Below are 26,508 nucleotides of genomic sequence, written 5' to 3' on the forward strand. Positions count from 1 at the left end.
ACCCAGTCCTCATTGAGAGCTCAGTAGTGGAGAGGGACAAGAACTTCACATTCTTGGGTGTCAACATCTCTGAGGATCTGTCCTGGAGCCTCCATGTTGATGGAATCACAAGGAAGGCTCGCCAGTGGCTATACTTTGTGAGCTGTCTGAGCAGATTTGGTATGTCATTGAAGACTCTCGTAAACTTCTACAGGTGTACCGTGGAGAGCATTCTGGCTGGTTGCACATTGCCTACTATCGAGGCGTCAACTCTCAGGACAAGAATAAACTCCAGAGGGTTGTTATCTCAGCCTGCAACATCACAGGCACCAGAGTTCAATCCATCGAGGACATCTACATGAGGTGGTGCTTTAAAAAACCAGCCTCTATTCTCAAAGACCCCCACCACCCAGGCCATGCCTTCTTCACTCTGCTACCATCAGGGAAAAGGTACAGGTGCCTAAAGATAAGTCCACCAGCTCCATTTGGTCAGCTTCTGCTGAAGTCAGTATTAGTACAATCTCTCCTCCACCCACCAATAACAGTAAAGAACACACAGAGAACAATGAACCAGAAAGCCACAATGGATTAAATAAGAATTTATCTTTCTTGATCAACAATGGATATTACGAGGTCTTGACGCAATTGAGAACAAGCCATTATCTTACCTTTTCCGATTCACGCCAGCACTTCAGAACAAAAATATGGGCATAAATGTCCTCTATACAGATCCAACTTGAGAGACTAAGGGTTGTGTCTGTCCAGACCCAGTCCATCACTGCTCTCAACTCAGTCAAGAAGGGAACCAGTCGGAATCTGAGAAGACCAGGTTACCGTCACAACCCAACAGGTGAACAGCGGTGCACAATTCATATACAGTAGAACACCTGGTATCATTCACATATGGGGATTGGTAAATAAGGAAAAAGTGAATTTTCTGTGTTCCATAATTGGCAAATTAGCGGCGAGGTGCGCCAATTTTAAACTTCCATATTTTTTACCTATTTATTTTCTGTGATTTTTTTTTGCCAGTTGCTTGAGGCTGTCAGTTGCTTGAATTCCAGATACAAGGAGTTATACAGTAATTTCATTGATACCATCACCAAACTATAAACCACAAATACATGATGTGTTTGTGAAGTCAAGGCTGAGTTAGAGGGTGGTCAAGGTGGCCTCAATGTCGGGGACAGATGTCGTCAGTGAAAACTCCCATTGCTGATCACTTACTCCCGCTAAAATGATCACAGAAATGAAAATGGACCTTTCCATTCAGAGCAATTCGCCAATTTTACATCATTTCCGATTTTCTTTCATCGTTTAGTTGGGGGAGAAAAAAAAAGCACGAAGGGGATAAAATCCACAAATGCAACATGAATCTGTTTGTCCTGCTGGTGGAGTCCAATTTCACTGTTATTGTTTGCATATGGCATTTAGAATAAGTACACTAAAAATCTGACGTTTCATCTCTGGGAAACCTGCCATCTTGCCCCATGGGTCATTTGTCAAAAATGGGTGAGATACTAGAATCTAGGCACATGAAACAACACACTGCATGGAACTACAAAGAACATTAATTAATTCAATGATAGATGCATCAACTTGTCTAAACATTCTGAAGGGCAAGTGAAAGGATAAATTGATAATCTTTTAAAAATACTGATAAATGACTTGAATATCACCACACATGCTTATGTTTGATTGGATGATTCCGGGAACGAATCGTAAGAGGAAAGTTTGACAGCTCTTGGCCTGTACTCATTGGAATTTTGGAGAATGAGGATAGATCTCAACTCTCTATAGCAGCTGTATCAAGAGTCTCCTGGCTGTCTGCATCAGAGTGTGGTATGGTTGCAACAGAAAAATGGATCAGAGGTCAATCAGCAGGACCTTAACAGTGGTAGAGAAGATCAGTGGAGTCTTCCTCTCCAACATCACCATGATCTACCGGGATTATTGTCTGAAGAAGGCGCGCAAAATCATTGAGGACCCCTTCTCCCTTGCACACAGCGTCTTTCACCTGCTCTCATCAGGAAAGAGATACAGGAGGGTCAGAGCCAGCACCACCAGGTTGAGGAACAGGTTCTTCCCACGGGCAGTGAGAACGCTGAACGACCAAAGGAACTGCTCGCACTAAGCCTCCGAGACTCTCATATACGTGAAACAATATTTATTCATACAGATGAATACTGGCCCTGCACGTGCATTATTTGTCTGTGTGTGTGTTAGGTCTGCGTGCTTTGTACCGAGGACCAGAGAACGCCGTTTCATTGGGTTATATCTGGACAATCAGATGACAATAAACTTGACTTCAAATATTGAAAGGCATGGATAGAGTAGATGCAGAAAGGTTGTTTCCCATGGTGGGAGAGGCTTGGACGAGAGGGCACAACATCAGGGTTGAAGGGCTTTTGCTTAGAACAGTGATGCGGAGAAATTTATTTAGCCAGAGGGTGGTGTGGAGGCTAAACATTTGGTGTATTTAAGGCAGAGATTGTTAGTTTCTTGATTAGCCAAGCCATCAAAGGTTATGGGGAGAAGGCTGAGTGGGAAAATGTATCAGCTCATGATTAAATAGTGAGGCAGACTCGATGGGCTGAATAGCCTATTTTTGCACCTACGTCTTGTGAATTTTAGTTTTTCTCATTATAATTTTAAACTAATATAAACAGCTATTCAATTAACGCTGCAAGATAAGAGCTGCTTGTTGGTACTTCCCAAGTAACAATTACTAACTATGTTAAAATTGACATGTACATTGAGATACAAGGAGGAATACACTTACCCTTGAAAGAGGAACAGGTTGATATAGTTGTAGCTCTTGGTCAGAAAGTTACCAAGGACACGTGTTGGGTAACCGCAACGGATCTGATATGCCGATAATCCAAAGTAAACACATTTAACAAAGTACCAAACCTGTGCAACTGAGTTCTGGCTAAATTTTCTGCAAGAAAATGACAAAGAAAGCTTTTTTGGAGTCCATGCCAACATAGATAAACACACGAACATTATTCAATGCCAGAATTGAACGATAAAGATGGTTTACAATATATCTCAAGTGTAAATTAGTCAACAGTAATTCCTGATCTACATTAAATGACTGTAATTTGTCCGCGCAACTTAAGGTATTTTTGCTCTTAACATTTCCATTGACTTACGATAAAATAAAGCCTACCGTTCTGTCACTCTTGGTAAGATAAAGAACATCCAGAAGTGTATTCCAAAAACAAGGATGACTTGGAAGATCACTTTTCCTAAGACTGTCTTTCTGAGGTAGAGCGCTCGATCTACCACCATTGTTCCAAACTGAATTATTAGCATTACCAAAAATGCCTCTGGAACTTGGTCCTCTGACAAAGAAGATGTTATGTCGGCAGCTGCTGAATGTTTCTGCGGAAGTCAAATAAAACATCATTGAACTAGGTCATTAATTTTAATTGTAACTTTGGTACACAGAAATCCAGGATAAAATCCTTATACAGCGAGCTTCCAGATTTTGCAGTCTTTACATGATTTCTTCATGGGCTCAGCTCACATCTTTGATATGCCATGTATTGAGGGCTTTAACCCCGTGGACTCCGTGCCCGGTTTTCAGGGACTACCAACATATACTCCGTGTTCTCATCTTCTGGGACTGGTTTTATACCCAACCACTACCTGGTTCATACAGGTGTTCATATTGTAGTTTACCCATGGACCCAGTCCGGAGATTATTTAAGGTTAAAAATGGCTAGAGTCCAAAGAGTTAAGTGTGCAGAGTGACATTGCTGACGTTCATCTTCCAGGAGGACACACCAGCAAGATTCCTAATGATTTGACTCTGGGATAGTAACTTCTGAAACTACAGGTTGATCTGACAATTAGCGGAGGAGAAATCCTAACTCCTTGTGACAAGTTAATCATCAATATCCTGGACCCTCCCTTAACTCAGGTACTGGAGAACCAAACTTGCAAGTTGATTCACACATGAATATGCAGAGTAGAGGAATATTTATCAAGGGCGAAATTTAACGCAACTTGGGCATCACGGTCGGCATAACCACGCTGGATGAAAGTCCTCCCTGTTCCCGTGCTGCAGCTGTTCTCTCTTAGCTACGTTCTAAGAAACCCTTGGATACATTCCAATATCTTAATATTAACATGGAGCTATTGAATCCTGGAGTGACCATGTTGGAAATTCAGAAAATGGGTACATAAATTTGGAGCAATACAGAAATGTACTGGGGAAGGGGGTGCAGATTTACTAAAATGTTGCCTGGAGTGCAGTACCTTGAATACGGAGAAAGATTGAGTAGACTGGGTCTTCATTCATTGGAGCGTAGAAGGTTGAGAGGGGAATTGATAGAGATTTGATAATTGTTATATGGTTAGCACAGCTCTATTAAAGTGGCAGAGACCTGGGATCAAATCCAGAACTGTCTGTAAGGATTTTGTATGTTCTCTCTGTGACCTGAGTGGATTTTCTCCAGGTGTTCCTGTTTCCTCCCACTCTCCAAAAATGGGGTTTATAGTATTTGAGCAGCATGAACTCATGGGCAAGAAGGGCCTGTCACTGTGCCCTATGTGTAAATTTTAAAAAACACACATTCAGCAAGGTCATGCAGCATCTAGAGGAAGCTTAAATGCCAAAAAAGACCCTGCTGCAACAACCTCCTCCGGAAGGTCATTCCACTCAACCACCACTCTCTGAGTGAAGAAAGGGCTCAGGCCCGAAACGTTGGTTACCCTTTACTTCCTATCACCTGCTGAGTTTCTCCAGCATGTTTGTGTACTTCATTCTACCCCAGGAGATTGTCTTAGTTAACTCAATTATGAATCAGGACATCTGTCACTTCTTGTTCTTGTCTTGAGGGGAGAAGTATCCTAAATTAGAATGGCACAAAAACCAGCGTAGTTTACCACCGACGCATGTGTTCACATTGCCTGCAGGATGGTCAGCATTAGGATGACTCGTGGAACATGGATCACCTGCTCCAAAGGCTTGGTTCTCTGCAGCCCAATCAGCTGATGATGTGCAATATTGGTTTGGGGAAGGGAAGCGTGTGTGCGATAAATAGTGAATATTCAATGCATATTTCCAGTTTTTGGTTGCATATACAACTAGCTTCTTATTTTCAGGTGTGTGGCATGAGCAGTGGGATCAGCAGGTTCTGCTGGACTGGTGAATGAAACCAACTAAAACAAACAGCGCTGGAGAAACTCAACAGGTCCTGCAGTGTCCATAAGAGGCAAAGATATATAAGTAAATTGGAGGAGCAACTCCTAATATTCTGTTTGGGAATTCCCTGACTTTAATATCGACTTCTCTCGTTTCTGCTAGACCACTCCCCATTCTCCCATCCCTCTGCATCCTTCCCTCTGGCTCCCTACCCCCTTCCCTTGCCGTTCACAGAACCATCCCCCCCTCCCCCTATCTGCTGGTGTGCCCTCCCTCCTTTATCCACCTATAACCTCCTGCCTGTGCTCCTTACCACCATTATATTCAGGCACCTGCGTTCATTTTGCTCATACCTTGATGAAGGGCTCAAGCCCGAAACATTGGTGATGTATCTTTATCTACATGACATAAAGTGCGCTGTTTGACCTCCTGAGATTCTCCAGCATTGTGTTTTTACTAAAAATATATAACCAACATTTCGGACTCAGGCCCGAAACATTGGGACACCCCGGGATCTGCTGAGCTCCTCCAGCCCATTTGTGGGTTTACTACAATCACAGCGACCCTCTGACTTTTTCGATTTACTCCCTAGAAAAGCAGGAGATAGATTTAATTTATAGGAAGGATATAAATAAGGTAGAGAGGGTGCAAAGAAGGTTGACAAAAATGTTGCCTGGAGTGCAGTATCTTGAATACGGAGAAAGATTGTGTCGACTGGGACTTCATTCGTTGGAGCGTAGAAGGTTGAGGGGGGATTTGATAGCGGTATTTAAAATTATGAAGGGAATAGATAGAGTAGATGTGAATAGGTTCTTTCCCCTGAGGGTTGGGGAGATTGGAACAAGGGGTCATGCTAAGGGTTAGGGGGCAAAACTTTTGTAGTAATATAAGAGGATGCTTCTTCACTCAGAGAGTGGTGGCTAAGTGGAATGACCTTCCGGAAGAGGTGGTTGCAGCAGGGTCTATTTTGGCATTTAAGAGGAGGTTGGATGAGTACATGGATGTGAGGGGGTTGGAGGGTTATTGACAGGGAGCAGGGAGCTGAAACTAGTGAAGTTTCACTTAAATCGTGGCGGACTAGAGGGGCCGAGATGGCCTGTTTCCGTACTGTAATTGTTATATGGTTATATAATTGCAAAGATCTCCTTTATTATTGGAGCAATCCTTTGCATGTCTACTGAAGTAATATGAAATAGACCCTGAAAATTTCTCTGTCATTCATATATTCTTCTCTTTCCTTCATCAGAGAACACTAACAAAGTAAAATGGGTGAATATTGTATATTAATGACACATTAAGGAAAGCAGTTTAAATAGAATACTGCTCTTAGAAAAAAAATAGGCATACACCATGGTAACAGGCCTTTTTGACCCAATTACACCCAATTGACCTAGTACGCTTTTTGAATGGTGGAAGGAAACTAGAGCCCTCGGGGAAAACCCACCAAGATACGGGAGAATGTACAACTCCGTACAGACAGTGTGGGATTCGAACCCAAGGCCTTGCCGCTGGCGCAATAAGAGCATTGCGCTAACTGTATTGTTGTTGAAAAATTTGGCAGAGTTGATAATTTATGGTGCGGAAATTGGAGATTAGTAAAATCATACGCACTGAATGAAAAATAATAAACAAAGCTGAAGTAACAGAAAAATGTTTTAAAACTATAAAACTCTACAACACAGAAAGAGACACTTCAGCCCATCCAGCCCATGTTGAACTATTACAGTACCTAGTCCCATTGACCTGTACCCAGACCGCATCCCTCCATACCCTTCCCATTCATGTATCTATCCAAATTCATCTTAAATGTTGAAATCAAGCCTGTATTTATCATTTCAGCTGGCAGCACGTTTCACACTATTGCCATTCTTTGCATAAAGAAGTTCCTCCAAATGTTCTCTTTAAACCTTTCACCTTTCACCCTTAAAACCCAAGAACTCCAGTTCTTGACCCATCCAACCTCAGTGGTAAAGCCTTCCTGAACTAACATCAGGCGTTATTGATGAAACATTGAGAAAAAATGTTCTCAGTGAATATACTTGAAAACAATAAAGCATTTTTTAAAAAGTACTGTTATAGGCTAATTTGGCCATATGAGTCCATGCCACCCAATTACATCCAAATGACCTACAACCTCTGGTATGCTTTGAATGGTGATAGGACACCAGAGCACCCGGGGAAAACCACGCTGACACGGGGAAAATGTACAAATTCCTTACAGACCACATGGGATTCGAATCTTGGTTCTGATTGCTGGCGCTGCAAAGGCGTTGCGCTGCCATGCCAACCGTGCCCAAACACTGCAGAAATTTCACACCAAGTAGTCTCGAGGATGTCAAGAATGCTTCAAAAAATGGGAAACAAAGTCCAGAATTGTTTATCTTCGGAAATATTGTGGACATAAGATCTAAATGAGGCTGTCCAAGTCCCAATTAGAATTTCTTAAAGTTACATTGGAGGTGGCCAGTATTCCGGTCACTTGAAAGTCTGATTCCCCTCTGGATATAGCCCAATGGAATACGGAAATGCACAGTTGTGTTCCCCTGGAGAAAATTTCTTATAATCTAAGGAAGAAGTATAACATGGTTTTGCAGGTATGGCAGCCATACATGCAGAATGCAGGGTTGAATATTTAGGGCTACTTATTCTGTTCCTGAGTTCTATGTCCTTGTTCTTTCCCTTATCTGAGATCTAGGTAAGAAAAGTAATTAGATCCTCTGAAGTGGACCCCAGATCCCGACATCTCCTCTTTTCTCCTTTTCCTTGCTTTTCTGCTACTTTCTTTTCTTTTTCTATCTCGGGAGGGGAGGGAGAATGGGGTTGTTTGGAAATATGGACCTGCATCATTGATTTTTCTTTTCATTTCGATTTATGCATTCAGGTAATGGTTAATTCTTGATACATGTTAGACCACAAAAATTAAAATAAAATATTTTTGAAAATGCTTTAAAAATGTTTACATACCCCAAATGCCCCAAAACCAAAAATAATAACTATGAAGTCCACCACATCGGCCAGGAACATCAACACGTAGACATCCGTCACTGCGCTGTACTCCGGGTGGATGATGTTGTAGAAGAAATGTCTGATTGGGAAATAGACTTGAAGTGTTCTGAAAAAGAAAACAATTTAATTGAAATTGCCTTGTTAGTGCTTGAAGGTTAATTTGGCATTTCGTCTTTGAACTTTATACATCGTGTGTACGAACTCAAAAAGCAGCAATTCAGTGAAACGTCTGCCAATTTAGTATTTTACATGAATTCTATAAATCGAGTCTCCTCAACACCTGAAGGCAGAGTGTACATGGTTAATGGGAGGATTCTTGACAGAGTGAAAGAACAGAAAGACCTTGTGGTCCAAATCCACAGATCTCTTAACGTCATAGCGCAGGTTGATAGGATAGTTAAGAAGGCTTATGGTATCCTGGCCTTCATTAGTTGGGGAAATGATTTCAAGAGCAATGAGGTCTATAAAACTCTGGTTAGACCACACTTGGAATATTAGAACCATATCACAGAACAAAAATAGGCCCTTCCAGGATGTATCAAACTCTGATTCTGTCTAGTTCCACTGACCTGCACCCATAGAACCATTGAACATTATTGTGTTCAGTTCTAGTGGCCTCATTATCAGAAGGATGTGGAAGCATTGGAGAGGGGGTGCAGAGGAAATTTACCAGGATGTTGCCTGGATTAGAGAACATGTCTTATGCGGCAAGGTTAACTTTTCTCTTTGGAATGAGGAGGGATGGGAGGTGACATAATGGAGGTCCACAAGATTACGAGAGACAATAGACAACCAGCATCGTTAATCCTGGGGTGACATTAACAAATTCAAGAGGACATTTGTATAAGGTGAGGGGAGGAGTTTAGGGGAGACGTCAGGGGTAAGGCTTTATTGACATAGAGAGTAGTGTGTGCCTGGAATGCGTGGCCAGGGTTGGTATTGGAAGCTGCTCTAATAGGGATATTGAAAAGACTTTTAGGCAGGCACACAGATGCAAGAAAAACTGAGGGCTATGAGTGTGAGGGAGGGAAAATTTAGATTGAGGAATATGGTTATAACGTGGCTGAAGGGCCTGTATTGTGCCGTAATGTTCTATGTTCTATAACCATGAGCTTCTGACCAACTGCTTCTTTAATTCTCCACCCTCTATCCTTGGCCTCCTACATAACCCAAGGCAGTATTGAGGAAAAGCATATTATCCTCCACTTGGACGCATCACAGCTCAAGGGGACAACCAGGGCTTCCACCATTTCAGATAATGAATCCTCCCTTTTTATTTCACATTTCCATCACCCACGATGTTTTTCTATTGTAATTTCGAACAACGATTTTGGTTCTCTCATTTACTCCTCATTTGGTCCTTCCATTGTTGCACCACCACCCTCTTTTCAGAGTGTGGCTTCCTCTGCATCGGATACACCAGTTGGGGGGGGGATGACTTTTCCCTTTTGCTTGCAGGGGTGACCCTGTGCTTCCACTCGGCTGTAATTCACTGACCCATTCCTGCTCTAAGCATGGATGCCTGTTACAACAAAGCCCAATGCCAGCTTGAGGAGTCATGCCCTCCGTCAGAGCACTGCTGGTCTCAATATCAAGTTGTCTGACTTTAGATAACTTACTCATTGTGTTTGAATAAGAGCTGGACAATTTTGCACCCTATAATTTTGATTTATGGTTTCTTTTCGTAGCTCAAGTCTGGGCTGTTGGTCTTGTTTGACCCACGCCTTTACTATTAAACACACAACCCGATCTTTCATAAGGTTGAACTGTTTCAGGTCACTTGGTCTCTCCCCATCAGAAAACATCCCCACGATTCTCTATCACCCTTGCCCTCTAATTTTTGATACCTAAAATTAACTTGTTTTTTTCTCCTTCCCTTTTACACAGACATTACAGGACAGAACGGGCCATTCAGCCCATGATGTTATGCCGACCTATATAAACTCACTCCACAACAATCTAACTCATCCCTCACACCCATAACCCTCAATTTTTCTTACATCCATGTGCCTAAGAGTCTTTTCAATGTCCCTTTTGTCCAAGCCACCACTACCACCTCCGGCAATACATACCAGCTACACATCACTCTCTAACATCTCCCCTTATCTTTCCTCATCCCACGATAAACCATACAGCCATATGTACAATTAATCTGTACAATTATAGTACAGAAACAGGCCATCTCGGCCCCCCTAGTCCGTACTGATTTAAGTAATTTCCTCTAGTCCCACTCACCTGCACCATAACCATAACCCTCCAATCCCCTCACATCCATGCACCTATCCAATTTTTTCTAAATGACAAAGATCCTAGCTGTCCATCCTATCTAAGACCCTCATACAAAGAGTCCAATAAATGGCCTCAGATTTGAAATGTTATTTGTTTGTCTTTCCATGGACAATCTTAGTCTGCTGAGTATTTCCTGCATTATCTGATTTTTATTTTAGATTTGCAAAGTCTGGCATTTTATTACATTAATCATCTCTCAAGATGGCGCCACATAAGCAATATTTTGCAAGCTGCTTGCAACTGATCTCCATGCTTGAACACCTGCCTTCTAATTAATCACCGACAAGGTATTTTGTACTATCCCCTCATCTTCCCTTTCGCTCCATCTTAGAATCCATGTATGTCTGTGCGATTCTGATCTTGGGCCTGGACTGTCAACTGTTACACCTCCATTGAGTATTGCCAGCATTTTTTGTTGGCTTCATTCGTACAATTCTCCACTGATTCAGAGTCAAAGCTTTACAGTGCAGACCCACTGCTCCAGCACCCCCCAACGGTCATGGCTGAGGCATCTACTGAGAGCGCGATGAGGGCCTCTGGTCGCGGGTGGGCCAATAGTGTGGCCAGCGCGTTCTTTGTTGCTGTGAAGTCGCCCTCTGCCTCTTCTGACCAAACCAGGACTTTGTCTTTTGCAGCGATCATTGAGAATATGGCTGCATGATGCAGGCTGCACTGGGAATGAACCGATGGTAAAAGTTCACCATACCAACAAACTCTTGCAGGCCCTTGAGGGTGGTGGGTTTGGGAAACTGATGCACGTCCGTGACTTTTTCTGGTGCCGGAGTGGCTCTGGTCGCCGAGATGGTATGTTCCAGGAACTGCAGCGTCTGCTTGCCGAACTGGCACTAGGCCTCGCTGACCATGAGGCCAAACTCTGCTAAATGGGCAAACAGGGTGTGGAGGTTGACCTTGTGCTCCTTGTGGTCACGGCTGGCAATAAGAATGTCATGGAGGTTCACGAACACAAAGTCCAGGTCCCTGCCCTCTGCATCCATCATGTGCTGGAACATCTGGAGTGCGTTTTTGAGTCCGAAGGGCATCCGCAAGAATTCAAACAGACCGAACGGGGTGATGATCATGGACTTACTATGTCTTCAGGATGGACCGGGATCTGATGGTAGCTCCATACCAGGTTGACTTTTGAGAAGACCTGGGCACCATGCAGGTTTGCCGTGAAGTCTTGAATGTGTGGGATGGGATACCTGTCCGGTGTAATCGCGTCATTCAGGCGCCGATAATCCATGCAGGGTCACCAGTCCTGAGGATTTGGGGACCATGTGGAGAGGGGAGGCCCAGTGACTGTCGGACAGGTGGATGATTACCAATTTCTGCAGGTGGGAGAACTCCTCTTTGGCCAGCTGTAGCTTCTCAGGCAGAAATTGCCTGGCCTTGGCATGCAGCAGGGGACCTTGCGTGGAGATGTGGTGATAGATCCTGTGCTGGGGGATGTGGGTGGTGAACTGCGGCTTCAGGATGGTGGGGAACTAGTTGAGTATGCTGGAATACTCATCCCTGGGAGTGGTGATGGCAACTATCTCCGGCTTGCAGTCTTCCGTGGCATCGAGGCAGACTGAGTGGAAAGTGTGAGCGTTGACTAGTCGCTTGCCCTTCACATCCACCAGCAGGCCATGCGCTCTGTCGAATTTGGCCCCCTACAGTGCAGTATCCACTAAGGTCAGCTTAAAGCTCCAGCAGAACTTGTTTTCCCAATCTGTGGGTGCTGAAGCTTTTGATGGCAGAACCGTTGCCTGCCTGCAGAGTGGGACCCCGTGCTCGGGTATGGGTCTCGAGGGCAGTTGGGGATAAGACGCTCAGTTCGGCTCCCATGTCCAGCAGGAAACATCGGCCGGTGGACTTTTTTTTTTCAAAATTTTATTTATTAATTTTAACATATAAAGAAAGTAAGTAATACACGTACAGAAAAAATACAAAATAAAGTAATACACGTATAAAGTAACATAGTTAATACAATACCAATCTCGGCATCTCCCCCTAACAACTAAAGACTAAGAAAAAAACTATTTTTAACCCCTAAACCCCCCCTCCCCACCCCCACGATAAAGAGTGAAGAATTAATACTATTAGTATAATAATAAAAAAAATATATATCTTAAAAAAAAGATCAATATATATATAAAAACAAACAAAAAAACAAAAAAGGTATTAATTAAGTATTAATTATTAATCCAAAAATTTTTATTATATAAAATATATATGAAAAAAACAAGAACAAAAAAACTTAAACAAAAATAATTAATTCAAACTTATTTAAATTGTATATAATCAATAAATGGGGTCGACTTTAACTCATAAGAAGACATCTTATCTTGTATAGAAAAAGATATTCTTTCCATAACCAAACAAAACTTCATCTCTGAATACCACCTATATAAAGACAATACATTTCTATTCTTCCAAGTAATCGCTATACATTTCTTGGCCACTGCCAGCGCTAAGTAAATAAAAGAGATCTGGTAATTATCTAATTCTAAATCAATCAATGGTTGCATATTCCCTAATAAAAATATATCAGGGTCTAATACAATATGAAGATTATATAGATTATTAAATACAGATTGAATACCTTTCCAAAATTGTTGTAACCGATCACACAACCAAACAGCATGTAAAAAAGTACCAGAAACCTGATCACAATGAAAACAAAGATCTGACTTACTAAAACCAAATTTTTTAAATTTTTCGAGTGTTAAATATAATTGATGTATAAAACTATAATTAATCATCGCCAATCTAGCATTAATCAATTTTCGAACACTATTACGGCAAATTTCAGACCAATCTTCTTCAATTATTGTTAAATTTAAATCTTTTTCCCATTTCATTTTATCTTTATCCCAATCTATTTTACTTTCACTTTCCAACAAAATACGATACAAACCTGATATATAACTCTTTTTTGGAAATGAGAACATGTATTTCTCAAAATCAGTTTCAGACAGTAAATTCATTTGACGACCGCATACCTGTTTTACAAAAGATCTTAACTGATAATACACAAATATAGAATGACCACTTATATCAAATCTCTTTTGCAATTCTACAAAAGAACAAAAATGACCTTCTAGAAAACAGTCAGATAAATTATGTATTCCTTTCTCCTCCCATTGTTTCAAAATAGTATTAGATACCGTGAAAGGAACAAGTTGATTATTATTTAATGGTAATCTTCCCGACCACTTATTTTTCAATCCCATTTTGTGTAATTTATTTGTCCATAAGTTCATTAAATGTTTCAATATTGGTACATCATAAGTTCGTAACAAATTTTTATTCCATCGAAATAAAAATTCATTCGAAAATTTTTCAGAAATAACTGCCAATTCTATCTGTGCCCAACTAGGCATATCTTGTGTGGCCATTAATGTTCTAAGAAATCTAAATTGAGCTGCTGCATAATCCAAATTGAAAATCCCACATCAATTTTTTCAACGCCACCCTAGGAAATTTTCCTTTCCACAAAAAATCCCTAATTACTTTATATAGATCCTTAAAAAATATTTTTTGTAAACAATAGGGAATTGATTGAAATAAATATTGTATACGAGGAAAAATATTCATTTTTATAGTATTAATTCTTCCTAATAAACCCAAAGGTAAATCTACCGGCCGGTGGAGTTAACGGTCACATGCAGGAAGCTGTTTGCGTGGCCAGCCGCCGCAGCCATCGACGGTGGCTGGCCAAGTCATTTCCCTGAAAGATGCAGGGCTGTCTGCACTTACGAGCTTTTTATCAACCCCAGCGTTGATAATAGAAGCATCAGGTGGGGTGGTCCTCCTCCGGCTTGGGCTGGGGGGTGGGGGGAGGCTGTGACTGGCTGGGCCCTGGGCAGGTGACCTGACTGAGGGCGGCTTCATTTTCCCGTTTGGTTCGCCAGAGGGTGTCTGAGCGGGCCGCAACTCGCCATGGGTCCATGAAGTCCTCATCCGCCAGCAAGAGTTGAATGTCTTTGGGTGTCTGCTCCAAGAAGATCTGGTGGAACATTAAGCAGGGCTTGTGATCCTCCTCCAGCGCCAGCATCTCATCCATCAGGGTCGACGGTGCTCTGTCTTATAGCCCATCTAGATGCAGGGGTCTGGAGGCGCACTGCTGTGGGGAGAGACCAAATGTGCCAAGAAGGAGGTTCTTGAGGGCAGGGTATTTACCCTCGCCCGGTGGATCGTGGATGAGGTCGTCCACCCTGGCTGCAGTCTCCTCGTTGAGTACACTCACGACATGGTAAAACATTGTGGCATCTGAAGAAATGTTCCTGAGGCGAAACTGCGCCTCCACCTGCCTGAACCATGTATGTGGGCGATGCATCCAGAAGAGGGGCAGTTTCACCACAACAGCGTTGATCTCTGCGGGATCCATCCTGGGAGGCCAGAAAAATTCATTGGGGTCACCAATGTAGCAGCAGCTATGCTGAAGGAGACTAACGACCACCACGTTGGAGATTCTCCACGACCGTTTAATTAAAATCCCACGCGTGCCCTTTTAAGGGTAGTGTGAGCTCCGCTCCTGCGCGGGCAGTGACGTCATCATGGCTGCCTGAGGCATGCGCTGGGCTAATGCTACGAGGCAAGGAGATCCCCCAACGGTGCCATCTTCTTGTGGCTGCCCCGCCATGCGGCGGTACAAGCGGGGCCGATTTGCCACAAGTATGTGGGCCGCCACATGTTCTCATTTAACCACAATTAGATTATAATCTATAATAGACTTCACCTTCGCCTCTTCCTGCTTTTTGAAGCAGTAACTGTTTAGATATTGAATCATGTCAAGTCAGTTCTATTTATTTAACCCACAAATTGCACAAACATAGGGAGGTGAGGAGGAGAATGGTAATACTGAGTAAACGTTGAGTGGAATACTCAAAAGTGCTGGAGAAACTCAGCAAGTTCACATCGCATCCATAGGAAGCGAAGGAACATAACCAAAGTTTCAGGCCTGCGCCCTTTGTCAAGATGTGAGGAAAAAGCAGGCCGACACCTGAATAAAAGGTTGGGGGCAGGAGAGGAGGGAAGAAGGGGCAGGAGGAAGTGCACAGGCTATTAGGAAAGAGGTCATAGTTGGATATGGGTGGGAGGGCAGAAACCAAACCTTCCTTACCTCATGGACAGATGTGTCAGTGTGGGAATGGTGTGTGGAATTAAAATGGTTGGGGACTGGGACCTCCCCATTATTACAGAGGAAAGAGCGAAGGTGCTCAACGAAAAGTTGAGTATCTGCTTCACGAAATTACAATAAATTCTGATCTGCATTGGTGACGGATGTGGGGCAGAAGGAGCTGCTACTTCTGCCAATAGTTCTCGAGCACGCGGGGTGGGGGGGGGGTGGTGGTCATTGACCTACTTTGGGAATTTTTCCATATGTACCCATAACACAGTCGTGTTATTGGATTATTGATGGCCAACACTGGTTAACTCTCCTGGAAAGAATGGCTGACTTTCTGACCAGCCTGAGTATTGATAGAGGCTCATCCTTCACTTCCAGATTTACCAATTAAAATGCTGCCTTAAGGCAAAACTACGTCCAAGTGCACCACAGAGGCTAGCTACAAAATTCATTCTCTTTTATATTGTGTGGCGAACAATTTAAGAATTACAGTGTTCATGGATGAAAAATTATTTTCACTTTTACAGGAAGTCAGCAAAAAGGAATCCAAAGGTAGCCGTTTGCAAACAGATGCACACTTCAAACTTGTCCACGGAATAACATCATTTACTATTCTCACGTAAAAATTCCCTTTCCCAGTATACAACATCAATCTCACTTCTCTAACTCAGTTGGCAAACCAGAGGCCATTTGTACTGAACTATCTTGCGGGCTATCATATTTGTCGGTGTGTCATGTATAAGACGACCCCAGAATTTCTATGTAAAATGTAGGTTTGCAGCTATCCTTGCTGTATAAGATGATCCGCAAGTTTGCCACTTACTACTGAGAGCTGACTGCCCCAGTAGTCCTTTACCAGTCATCCCACTGACCAATGGGGTGATGCTATTAAGCACATTACCAAGCCACCCAGTCTTGGTTATTTTTTATTCAGCCAACTAATTTAAAGTAATGGCAAAAAACTGTCCATTACCTAGCATAATGTGTATTAAGCATTCCCAGCTGGTGTCACGTAAACACCAGTGAAATCACTGAGGCATTGGTTCTTTTACAGGACAAAGTGTCGAGTATAATTTTACGATTTACTTGATTCACAATACTTTAAAAGAAAATTACCCAGTAAAGATTTAAAGTTTAGTTTAAAGGATTAACGTCCACCCAGAGAGAGAGCTGATGATTATGAAGGAGTGAAAACTCAAACCTTTCCAGAAAAAAACCCTGTCAGCTGTTGCAAATGGCAACTGCTAGCTTCATTTGCTGTGCTGTTATTTTAAGGTTTTACAGGTCTATAATGCATTTTTATCACTTTGATTATTATTAAAGCTTCCCAAACATAGGTTTCGGTGGAAAAATAATCAGTGGTAGGACCATAGGAGTTACGTGATGTTCTCCATCTCCATGGGGGATACACTAAACCACAGGATGTTAAGGTTCGAATTTTATACTTGGTGTATAAGATGACTCCTGGTTTTGGGGTGACCGTTTTAAGGTGCAAATTCCATTTTATATGCCGACACATACAGTATTTTCTGCCATGGACTTGCATCCATTAGGAACCAGAATGAATATGATCCTTTCACTTGAACCTCTTCATAATTATTAGTAAAACCATCCATTTCACTGGCATAGATTCAGAACAAAGGCACAGAGCAGATAATGGCATGAATCTAACACTTTACAGAGTCATTTTTCCACATTAAACTTTTAGCAAAGCAGCGGACATTTTTCGAACTGGCATGTCCTGCTGCACAGAAGAACATTTTCTCTTACTTGGCAATGATAATGGCTTTTGCCTTGATCATTTGTTCTCTCAACTTTTCCAATAGTAGCTCTCTTTTATTCTTTGGTTGAATGCTGAGTGACCCACTTCCTTTCCGACTGCTGCTGTTCCGAGTACTAACGCTTCCTGAATGAAAGTAGAAAAATTTGAATTTTGAAAAAAAAATCAAACAAGGTAGAAGCAAATGAAAAACGTAGATGCCGTAATTCTGAAATAAAAATACGGAAAACGCGGTATGTACTCAACAGGTTGGGCAGCTTCTATGAAGAGAGAAATAACATTTAATATATCAGAAAATGAAATAAAAGTAACCTTCAGATTTAATTTTTAACGTAATTTAATTTCATTTAGGGAAACAGGCCTGTTTGGCCCATGAACTCACGCCGGCCAAACACATCCATGTGACCAATTAACCGACTAACCTCATATGTCTTCGGAATGTGGGAGGAAACCGGAGCACCCAGAGGATACTCATGGATGACCAGCATTCTGGGCTGGTTGCATCACTACCTGGTATGGAGGCACCAACGCAGGACAAGAATGAGGTACCAGACTTCACTCCATCGAGGACATCTACATGAGGTGGTGCCTCTATCCTCAAAGACCCCTTCCCCCACCACCACCACCCAGGCCATGCCTTCTTCACTCTGCTACCATCGGGGAAAAGATACAGGAGATTAAAGATGAGCACTCAATGGCACGAGGACAGCTTCTTCCCCGCTGCCATCAGATTCCTGAATAATTAATAAAACAAAGACACTGCCTCACTTTTCATCCACTATTATTGTTAATATTATTTAATTTTTATAATAATGTCGTAAGATGGTTATAATATGTATGTTTGCACTTTGACGCTGCCACAAAACACCAAATTTCATGACTTGTTCATAACAATAATTCTGATTTTATTTAGGTTTTTCATGCATGCATTAATATCCAAGTACAAAATATGACCATCAATTATTAATATCAAGTTTATTATATGATGATATAAACCCTTTCCCCCACTAAACTAACCCCGAAAGAGGAAAAGGAAAGAAAGAAATAAAAGAAAGAGAAAAGAAATGAAATATGTAAGAAAATATAAAAAGGTTGGAAATCAGAATAGAAACCTGGTTTCTGGAAATTCCACGTCACCACGTAGAATTAATTGTTTTTAACTTTTAATACATTCAAGGAGGTAATGAAGTACGAGTCTAAATTAATTTCCTCAATTTTTAAGTATGGGCACCAAATTTTCAAAAATGCATCATACTTATTTCTCAAATTATAAGTGATCCTCTCCAAAGGAACACAGCTATGCATACCTGCATCCCAACATTTCATACCCAAGTGGATGTCTGATTTCTATGTCATTGCTATACATTTTCTTCTTACTGCTAAAGCAATCTTTAAAAATTGTTTTTTGATATGTCGATAATTTCAATTTTGGTCTTATCCTTTCAATATTGCCTAATAAGAATAACATTGGAGTTTTGTGGAAATTTAATTCTTATAACCTCTTCTTGATAAACCACCAAATTGGACCAAAAAGGTCATATTCTGATGACAGGAGGAGAACGTGCAAACTCTTGACAGACAGCACGGGATTTTAACCCCGGCCCGGTCCCAACTGCAGCCGTTGTAAAGGCATTGCACTAACCGCTACGCCAACTGTGCCACCATTAATTGGGGTATTTAGGCAGTACGGACTCAAGGGTCAGAAGAGCCTGTTACTGCACTGTATGTCTAAAAAATTTTGTTTTAAATTTTTTAAGTCAATTGTTGATTTGAACCTGGGTTACTGGAGCTGTAAAAGCACCGTTCTGTTCATTTGTAATAAAAACAAACCCTTCTGATTGGAGATATTGATTAGATCCATAGAACCATGGAGCACTACAGCACAGAAACAGGCCCTTGGCTCATGTAGTATGTGCTAGACTATTATTCTATCTAGCCCCACTGACCTGCACCCAGTCCATAGCGTTCCATACCCCTCCCATCCACGTACCTATTCAAATAACTATATAACCATATAACCATTTACGGAGCGGAAACAGGCCATGTTGGCCTTTCGAGTCCGCACCGGTTCACTGATTTTGTGAATATTTCTAATATTCAGAATCGAGCCTGTATTTTCCAATTGTGCTTCTCCTTCTACAGTATTTCTAGCATATTCTGTTTTAATTGGAGTGCTGCATCAGGTTGAAGGCCTTGCATCAGAACGAGAAAATGTTATGAATCAAATACATTTTACACGTAGAGAAGGGAGGGGTGTGGTAGTTGGGAGAAGACAATAGAAATGTATCTGATAGGGTGGAATCCAAACTCCCTGTCTGCAGGGAGTTTGTAAAAATTCCTTCTCCTTTTCCTGTCTGTGAGAGCTCTTTAATGTGTTGGCTACAGGAGCAGTGGCTGACAGCAACAGGTGTCAGAAAATGGAAAAATCTCACCACAGCTATCACTGGACCTTGACAAGGAACATTTCTTGAGGTCAACTTCAAAATCTGAACCTTGAATATTAGCCTACCATCTGATTTTGCTTGGAAAATTGATGTTACTGACATCTTTAATGTGAACAAAATTACTGTGTTGAGTTGAATTCAATAGCAATTCCATCTTTGGCAATTGACTTCTATTGGGAGATGTTTATATACAGTAGTTTAACCCTCTATGATCTCCTCCTTTCAAGTATCTGCCTTTCCCTCTCAGTAGACCCTGCATTTAATTGTTCCCTCATTGAGTGTTGTGCTTTCAGCTGTCAAGGCCCTTAAACTCTGAACTTCTCAATGCTGTTAGCCTCCTTTTCCTCCGACAAGATCTGTGAAACGTACCTCTCCAGCCAAATGACAATCACTTGGTCGAACACTTCCTTAGGTAACTTGGCATCAACATGGTTTTGTTCAGTAATGCTCTTCTGATGGGATTTGAGATAATATTTTGCTCTGCCACAAGATCAATGGGAATGCTTTATGTTGCATTAAGAATTTAAATTCAGAGAAAATTAGATATAATATTAAAGATAGAAAGTTCCAATTTATGATTTTTTTTATAATTAGAAGAATTAACAATTACTGAATGTTCCGGTGGTTCATTGCCTGTTCTCCGTGGGTCATCAGTGGTTCCACAATATTGATTAAAAAAATAATAATTTATAAGGTAACCTTGATTAGAGGGAGGGGGTAGATTAGAGATTAACATGGTCGAATAGATCATTTCAATTAAGTTTTTGAGGTATTACAAGCAATTACTGATGTAGTTTTATCATTTTTTTTTGTGTGTGCTTCCTTGTATACAAATGAATTATTATGTAATTGTCAATTTAGTAATACATATACAGAGCCGTTGTCATACCCACACTCCTGTTCGGCTCCGAATCATGGGTCCTCTACCGGCATCACCTACGGCTCCTAGAACGCTTCCACCAGCGTTGTCTCCGCTCCATCCTCAACATTCATTGGAGCGCCTTCATCCCTAACATCGAAGTACTCGAGATGGCAGAGGCCGACAGCATCGAGTCCACGCTGCTGAAGATCCAGCTGCGCTGGGTAGGTCACGTCTCCAGAATGGAGGACCATCGCCTTCCCAAGATCGTGTTATATGGCGAGCTCTCCACTGGCCACCGTGACAGAGGTGCACCAAAGAAGAGGTACAAGGACTGCCTAAAGAAATCTCTTGGTGCCTGCCCCATTGACCACCGCCAGTGGGCTGATCTCGTCTCAAACCGTGCATCTTGGCGCCTCACAGTTCGGCGGGCAGCAACCTCCTTTGAAGAAGACCGCAGAGCCCACCTCACTGACAAAAGACAAAGGAGGAAAAACCCAACACCCAACCCCAACCCACCAATTTTCCCCTGCAACCGCTGCAACCGTGTCTGCCTGTTCCGCATCGGACTTGTCAGCCACAAACGAGCCTGCAGCTGACGTGGACATTTACCCCCTCCATAAATCTTCGTCCGCGAAGCCAAGCCAAAGTAAGAAAGCAAAGAATAATGCTTATAAACTCAATAAAAATATTTTAAAAAGAATTTTCTCAACAATAGAGTTTAAGAATTTAAAACAATTTTTTTTAGACATAGAGCATGGTAACAGGCTCTTCTGACCCATGAGTCCGTACTGCCTAAATACCCCATTTAATGGTGGCACAGTTAGTGTAGCCGTTAGCGCAATGCCTTTACAATGCCTGCTATCGGGAGACCGGATAGGGGTTTGAATCCCATACTATCTGTAATGTGTTTGTAGGTTCTCCCTGAGTCTGTTTGCATTTTCTCTGGGGGCTTCGATTTCCTCTCACAGTTCAAAATGTACTGGGGAGTGTAGGTTAATTGGGTGTAAATTTGGCGGCACAGACTTGTGGGCCGAAATGGCCTGGAACTGTGCTGCATGTCTAAATTTAAAACATTTAACCTACAACCCGCGTATGTTGTCTAAGATGGGAGGAAACCAGAGTGCCCGGAGGAAACTACACAGACGTGGAGAGAACATAAAAACTCCTCATAGACAGCCCCATGGATAAATCTTGTTAAAAATAAGTGCAGTAAAATCCATTATCTGGAATTCAAGCAACCAGCAGCCTCAAACAGCTGGAAAAAAAAATCATGTTTAATTGGGTGTAATTGAGCAACATGGGCTCGCTCATAGCTGAAATGGCTTAAAATTTAAAATTTAAAAATAAGTCAAATATACAAAAAAAAGTTTAAAATTGATGTGCCTCGCCATTATTTCACCAATCCACGCAACACACAATCTCAAGCAACTGGAATATTCACTTATCCGGTGTCTTCCAATCCCCAGAGGTGCCGAATAAACCAGGGATTTTACTGTACGTGACGTACCTCTTTGAGACCTATGCGATGATCGATTTGAGATCTGTGAACCTGTTGAACTTGGTCTTCGGGATGTTGCTTGCTCTGGAAAGTGGACGTGAATGGAATCCATCGAGGCTTGCAAATTAATTGATTTTAAAGAGCCAAAGGAACTGTTTCTTTGCAAATCATTTCGAGGATCGTCTTCACTGTTATCTTTATCGGAAGCATTTTCACCCTTTTCCTCTTCATCCCAGAGACCATGGCACTAGAATAAAGTGAAGAGTATGATCAGTAACAATAAGATTTTGTTCATTTATTTTTAAAGTAAATACATTACATGTAAAAATTAAGACTTCTCGAATAATCTGTCTAGTGTTGTTAATCACAACCTGATAAATTTAATAATGATTCGGACCATAGTCCATGCACTGTATTGTTTGTTGACCAGTCAAAAGAGAACCAAGAACATTTTAGAAATAAGAAAGCTGTTGATACGGCATTTCAGGAGCGGAACATTATCAATATTCCAAATGGTGACTATTATATAGAACATAGAACAAAACAGCATAGAACAGGCCCTACGGCTCTCCATGTTATCCCTTCCTCAAAAAAAGTACTAAACCCTCCCTACCCCAAAACCCTCCATTTTTATTTTATCCATGTGTCTGTCTAAGAGTCTTTTAAATGCCCCCAGTGTTTCAGCTTCCACCACCATCCCCAGCAAGGCATTCCAGGCACCCACAACTCTGTGTAATAATCTTACCTTTGATGTCTCCCCTAAACCTCCTTCCCTTCACTTTGTAGAGATGTCCTCTGGTGTTTGCTGACCCTGCCCTCGGAAACAGGTGCTGGCGGTGCACCCTATCTATGCCTTTCATAATCTTCTAGACCTCTATCAAGTCTCCTCTCATCCTTCTACACTTCAAAGTGAAAAGTTCCAGCTCTGCTAACCTTGCCTCATAAGTCTTGATTCCCAATCCAGGCAACATCCTGGTAAATCTCCTCTGCACCCTCTCCATAGCTTCCATATCCTTCCTGTAATGAGGTAACCAGAACTGAACACAATACTCTAAGTGTGGTCTTACCAAAGATTTGTAGAGTTGTAATGTGACCTCTCTACTGAATTCAATCCCCCTATTAATGGGGCCCAGCATCCCATAGGCCTTCTTAACTATCTTATCAACCTGTGTGGTGATCTTAAGGGATGTATGGATTTGCACCCCAAGGTCCCGCTGTTCATCCACACTCCTAAGTAACCGACCATTAACCCTGTATTCAGCCTTAGTTATTTAACAAATGGATGCTTTCTGACTTAGATTGATGTTTCAAAGAGGGAAATTGTGATTACATTCCTTGTTTTGTATCCAGCCTGATCTTATTTTCCTGAAATTTCACCAGAGATGAACATCCTGACAAACATAGAAGTGGTACAAAATTGTCCATTTACCTTAAATAGATCAAATTTGATGATGTGATTCGGGGCTAGGATATAGGAGTAAAGGGCAAAATGGACAATAATTCTGCTGCCATTCTGACATCTCTTCTATCTCAACATGGGCCAAATGGACTGAAGGTTGGGCTATGACTGAAATTATGGAATATCTTTCATGTTTTTTTCATGTGGAGAAGTACGGAAGAAACCAACTAAAGAGGCCCATAAATCTGAGGAGCAGAGTCCTAAGGGGACCATAGGCAGGTTCTAGACAGGTCCTTCATTTCTTTACATGTCCCATAGCCACAGTGGTGATGCTGGTAGAGACACTGCCCCTCAGTGTCAGTAGCCTAGGGTCAGTCATAACCTCAGTCTGCATGGAGTTTGTGCGCTCTCTTTGTCTCGGCGTGGGTTTCCTCTGAGTAGTCCAGTTTCCTCTCACATCCAAACTCTTGGGGTTTGGTGGGTTTATTTGGCCACTATAAATTCCTTGAGTGGTAGAATCTGTGGAGGGCAGTGTCGATGATGATGTGGGGAGAATAAAATGAGTGTTGGATGGGAGGGTGATGTGGTCAGTGAATTCAGTGGGTCAAAGGGTCTGCTTCAATGCTGCCTCATTCTACGTCCTCCCCCTCTTCCGCTGTACTTGAGGGGATGTGACTGGGACTGGCAGGCTTGGGTTATAGAGAGAGAAAGGAGGGCCATGAGGTTTATAAAATTAGAAGGGTAAGGAATTCATGTTGGGACCCCTGTTGTTGGTGATATGATGGGATAAAAAAGAGGGTGGGTGGGTGTGGTGTGCTGTTAGCCAGAATCAGACAGACACTGTACATCAGGCTTTAATCCACAAAGACTTCCACAGAGCCAGGCTGGCTATAGCTGCGATAACTCTGAGTGAGGCCTCGGGAGGCCAGCACAGGCTTATATCCCAGAGGGTGATTGACACCCAACCAGGTGGGGCTTGATCCATTCAGATCGACTGATTGACAGCCGGCCAGGTGTTGTCCTGTCCCCTTACACTTCTGCAGGTACAGAGGTTGCCCCCTGCAGTAGGCTGGCGGTACACTCCTGCAGGTACAGAGGTTGCCCCCTGCAGTAGGCCGGTGGTGTACCACCATAGTGGGTTAGTAAGTTTGCAGATGATACAAGGATTAGTGGAGTTGTGGACAAAAATCTCCTCCCTATGTTACTGAGCTCATTTATTTTTAGTCATCCATTCTTAGACTGCGCCAGTGAACCGGGTTCGGTATCCCGCGCAGTCTGTAAGGAGTTTGTATGTTTTCCGCATGTCGGCGTGGGTCTACTCTGGTTTCCTCCCACCCTTCAAAAGGAAGGGGGATTGTTGGTTAGTTGGGTGTAATTGGGCAGCATGGGCTTGAGGGCCAGAAGGGCCTGCTAACATGTAGAAATTTAAATTTATTCTAGCCTCAAACCTGTCTCAGACTCTCCCACCCACAGTCCCCAACTATCTCTTAAAAATTGTTTCCTCAAACTTTTCCCAGTTCTGATGAAAGTCCCATGACCTGAAATGTTAACTCTTGTTTCTCTCCCCACAGATGCCACTTGCCACGCTGAGTCCTGACAGCATTTCCCGTTTTTGTTTCAGATTTCCAGCATCTGCATGATTATTTTGCTTTAGGGTCAATCCTCTTTGCTGGTTTACTTCTGTAATGCTTTTTAAACATATTTTATGTGTGTCCAATTATTCACGCACTCTGATCAAGATCAAAGTAATATTCCATTATTATCAACTAAATTTAGATTTACTTTTTACATCTCTTCAAGTACATCAAAGAACATTTTGTAGCCACGTGCAACTCGAACAAAGACACGAGGTATAGCTCTGTGTTTTATTGGGGCTGAAGCCCGGCCTTTATATTGTTGGCATTTCCCGCCATTTGCCCCATCAACTGACGTCAGTGCCCGCATAACAATAGAGGGTTCTCGTGCGCAGGTCCCCATCTTGCATTGCAATGCCTTCTTCGCTGTGCGCTATACCCAAGCTGTTGGCTGGGCAGTGGGAGCCAGCGCCACATTGGAGATGTTGGCTCCTATGCTGTCTTAGCCAATTGGCTTGCTGGAGCCAGTGCCACTGCACCATTTGCTGGCTCCTGGTTGCCCGGAGTGCCGGCCCGATTGCTGCGGCAGCATGCCACTACATGACCCCCCTCCAGAACCGGCGGGATTGTCTTTGGTGTCAGAAAGCAATGTCTCTGTTGTCTTTGGCAGTCTGCCTCTTGATGGGGCGTGCCGGGTTCAGGTGTACTGGCTTCAACCTGTCCATAGTGAAGACCTCTGTCTTGCCTCTGACCTCCAGTTCGAACGTGGTGGTGTGGTTTCATACAACCTTGAACCATATGGCCTCTATAGCAGTGGGTAGTGTGAACCCTTGCGAATGAAAACATACTCAAAGACCTGCAGGTCTGTCCGATGTGATGTGGGATGGTAAGCCGAACCATACTACTCAGGAAGAGATGAGAGCTCTGGCACAGGAGGTTGTGGAGGTGTTGACCATCAGGGCTGCTTCTGGCCACCTGGTGAAGTGGTCGACCACTGTGAACAGGTAAAGGAACCGCTGGGATACTGGTAGGGGTCCCATGATGTCCATAAGGACATGGTCAAATCTTTGATCTGTGGGCTCGAAGTGCCGTGGTGGGGTCTTGGTGTGCCACTGCACCTTGGTTATCTGGCACTGCGTGCACGCCTTCGCCCACCCACTGACTTGCTTTCTGAGACCACGCCACACATACTTGCGGATTACCAGCCGGATCGTGGTCCTGATGGATGGCTGAGCCAGCCCGTGGATGGAATTGAAAACCTGTCTTCTCCTAGCCATGGGGACGATAGGTCTGACCTGTCCGGTGGCCACATCGCACAGGAGGGTGGTGTTACCTGCACCGACCGAAACATCCTGGAGTTGCAGACCCAAAGTGGTCATTGTGTACTGGGTCATCTCCTCATTGTATTG

At 42.7% G+C, this 26,508-nt stretch overlaps 1 protein-coding gene across 1 annotated transcript in view; it reads right to left on the bottom strand.

Annotated features, from left to right (window-relative positions):
- The window catches only part of LOC138753129 (piezo-type mechanosensitive ion channel component 2-like), a 224,482-nt gene that overhangs the window by 43,434 nt on the left and 154,540 nt on the right, over positions 1-26,508 (bottom strand). The window contains exons 43-48 of the mRNA XM_069915705.1: positions 22,136-22,373; positions 17,313-17,448; positions 8,099-8,246; positions 3,152-3,366; positions 2,762-2,920; positions 648-795 (exon numbers count right to left, since the gene is read on the bottom strand). Coding sequence (XP_069771806.1) covers positions 648-795; positions 2,762-2,920; positions 3,152-3,366; positions 8,099-8,246; positions 17,313-17,448; positions 22,136-22,373 — 1,044 coding nt within the window. The remainder of the gene's footprint in view (positions 1-647; positions 796-2,761; positions 2,921-3,151; positions 3,367-8,098; positions 8,247-17,312; positions 17,449-22,135; positions 22,374-26,508) is intronic.

The sequence above is a fragment of the Narcine bancroftii genome, chromosome 2 (genome assembly GCF_036971445.1).
Source record: "Narcine bancroftii isolate sNarBan1 chromosome 2, sNarBan1.hap1, whole genome shotgun sequence".
Taxonomy (NCBI): domain Eukaryota; kingdom Metazoa; phylum Chordata; class Chondrichthyes; order Torpediniformes; family Narcinidae; genus Narcine; species Narcine bancroftii.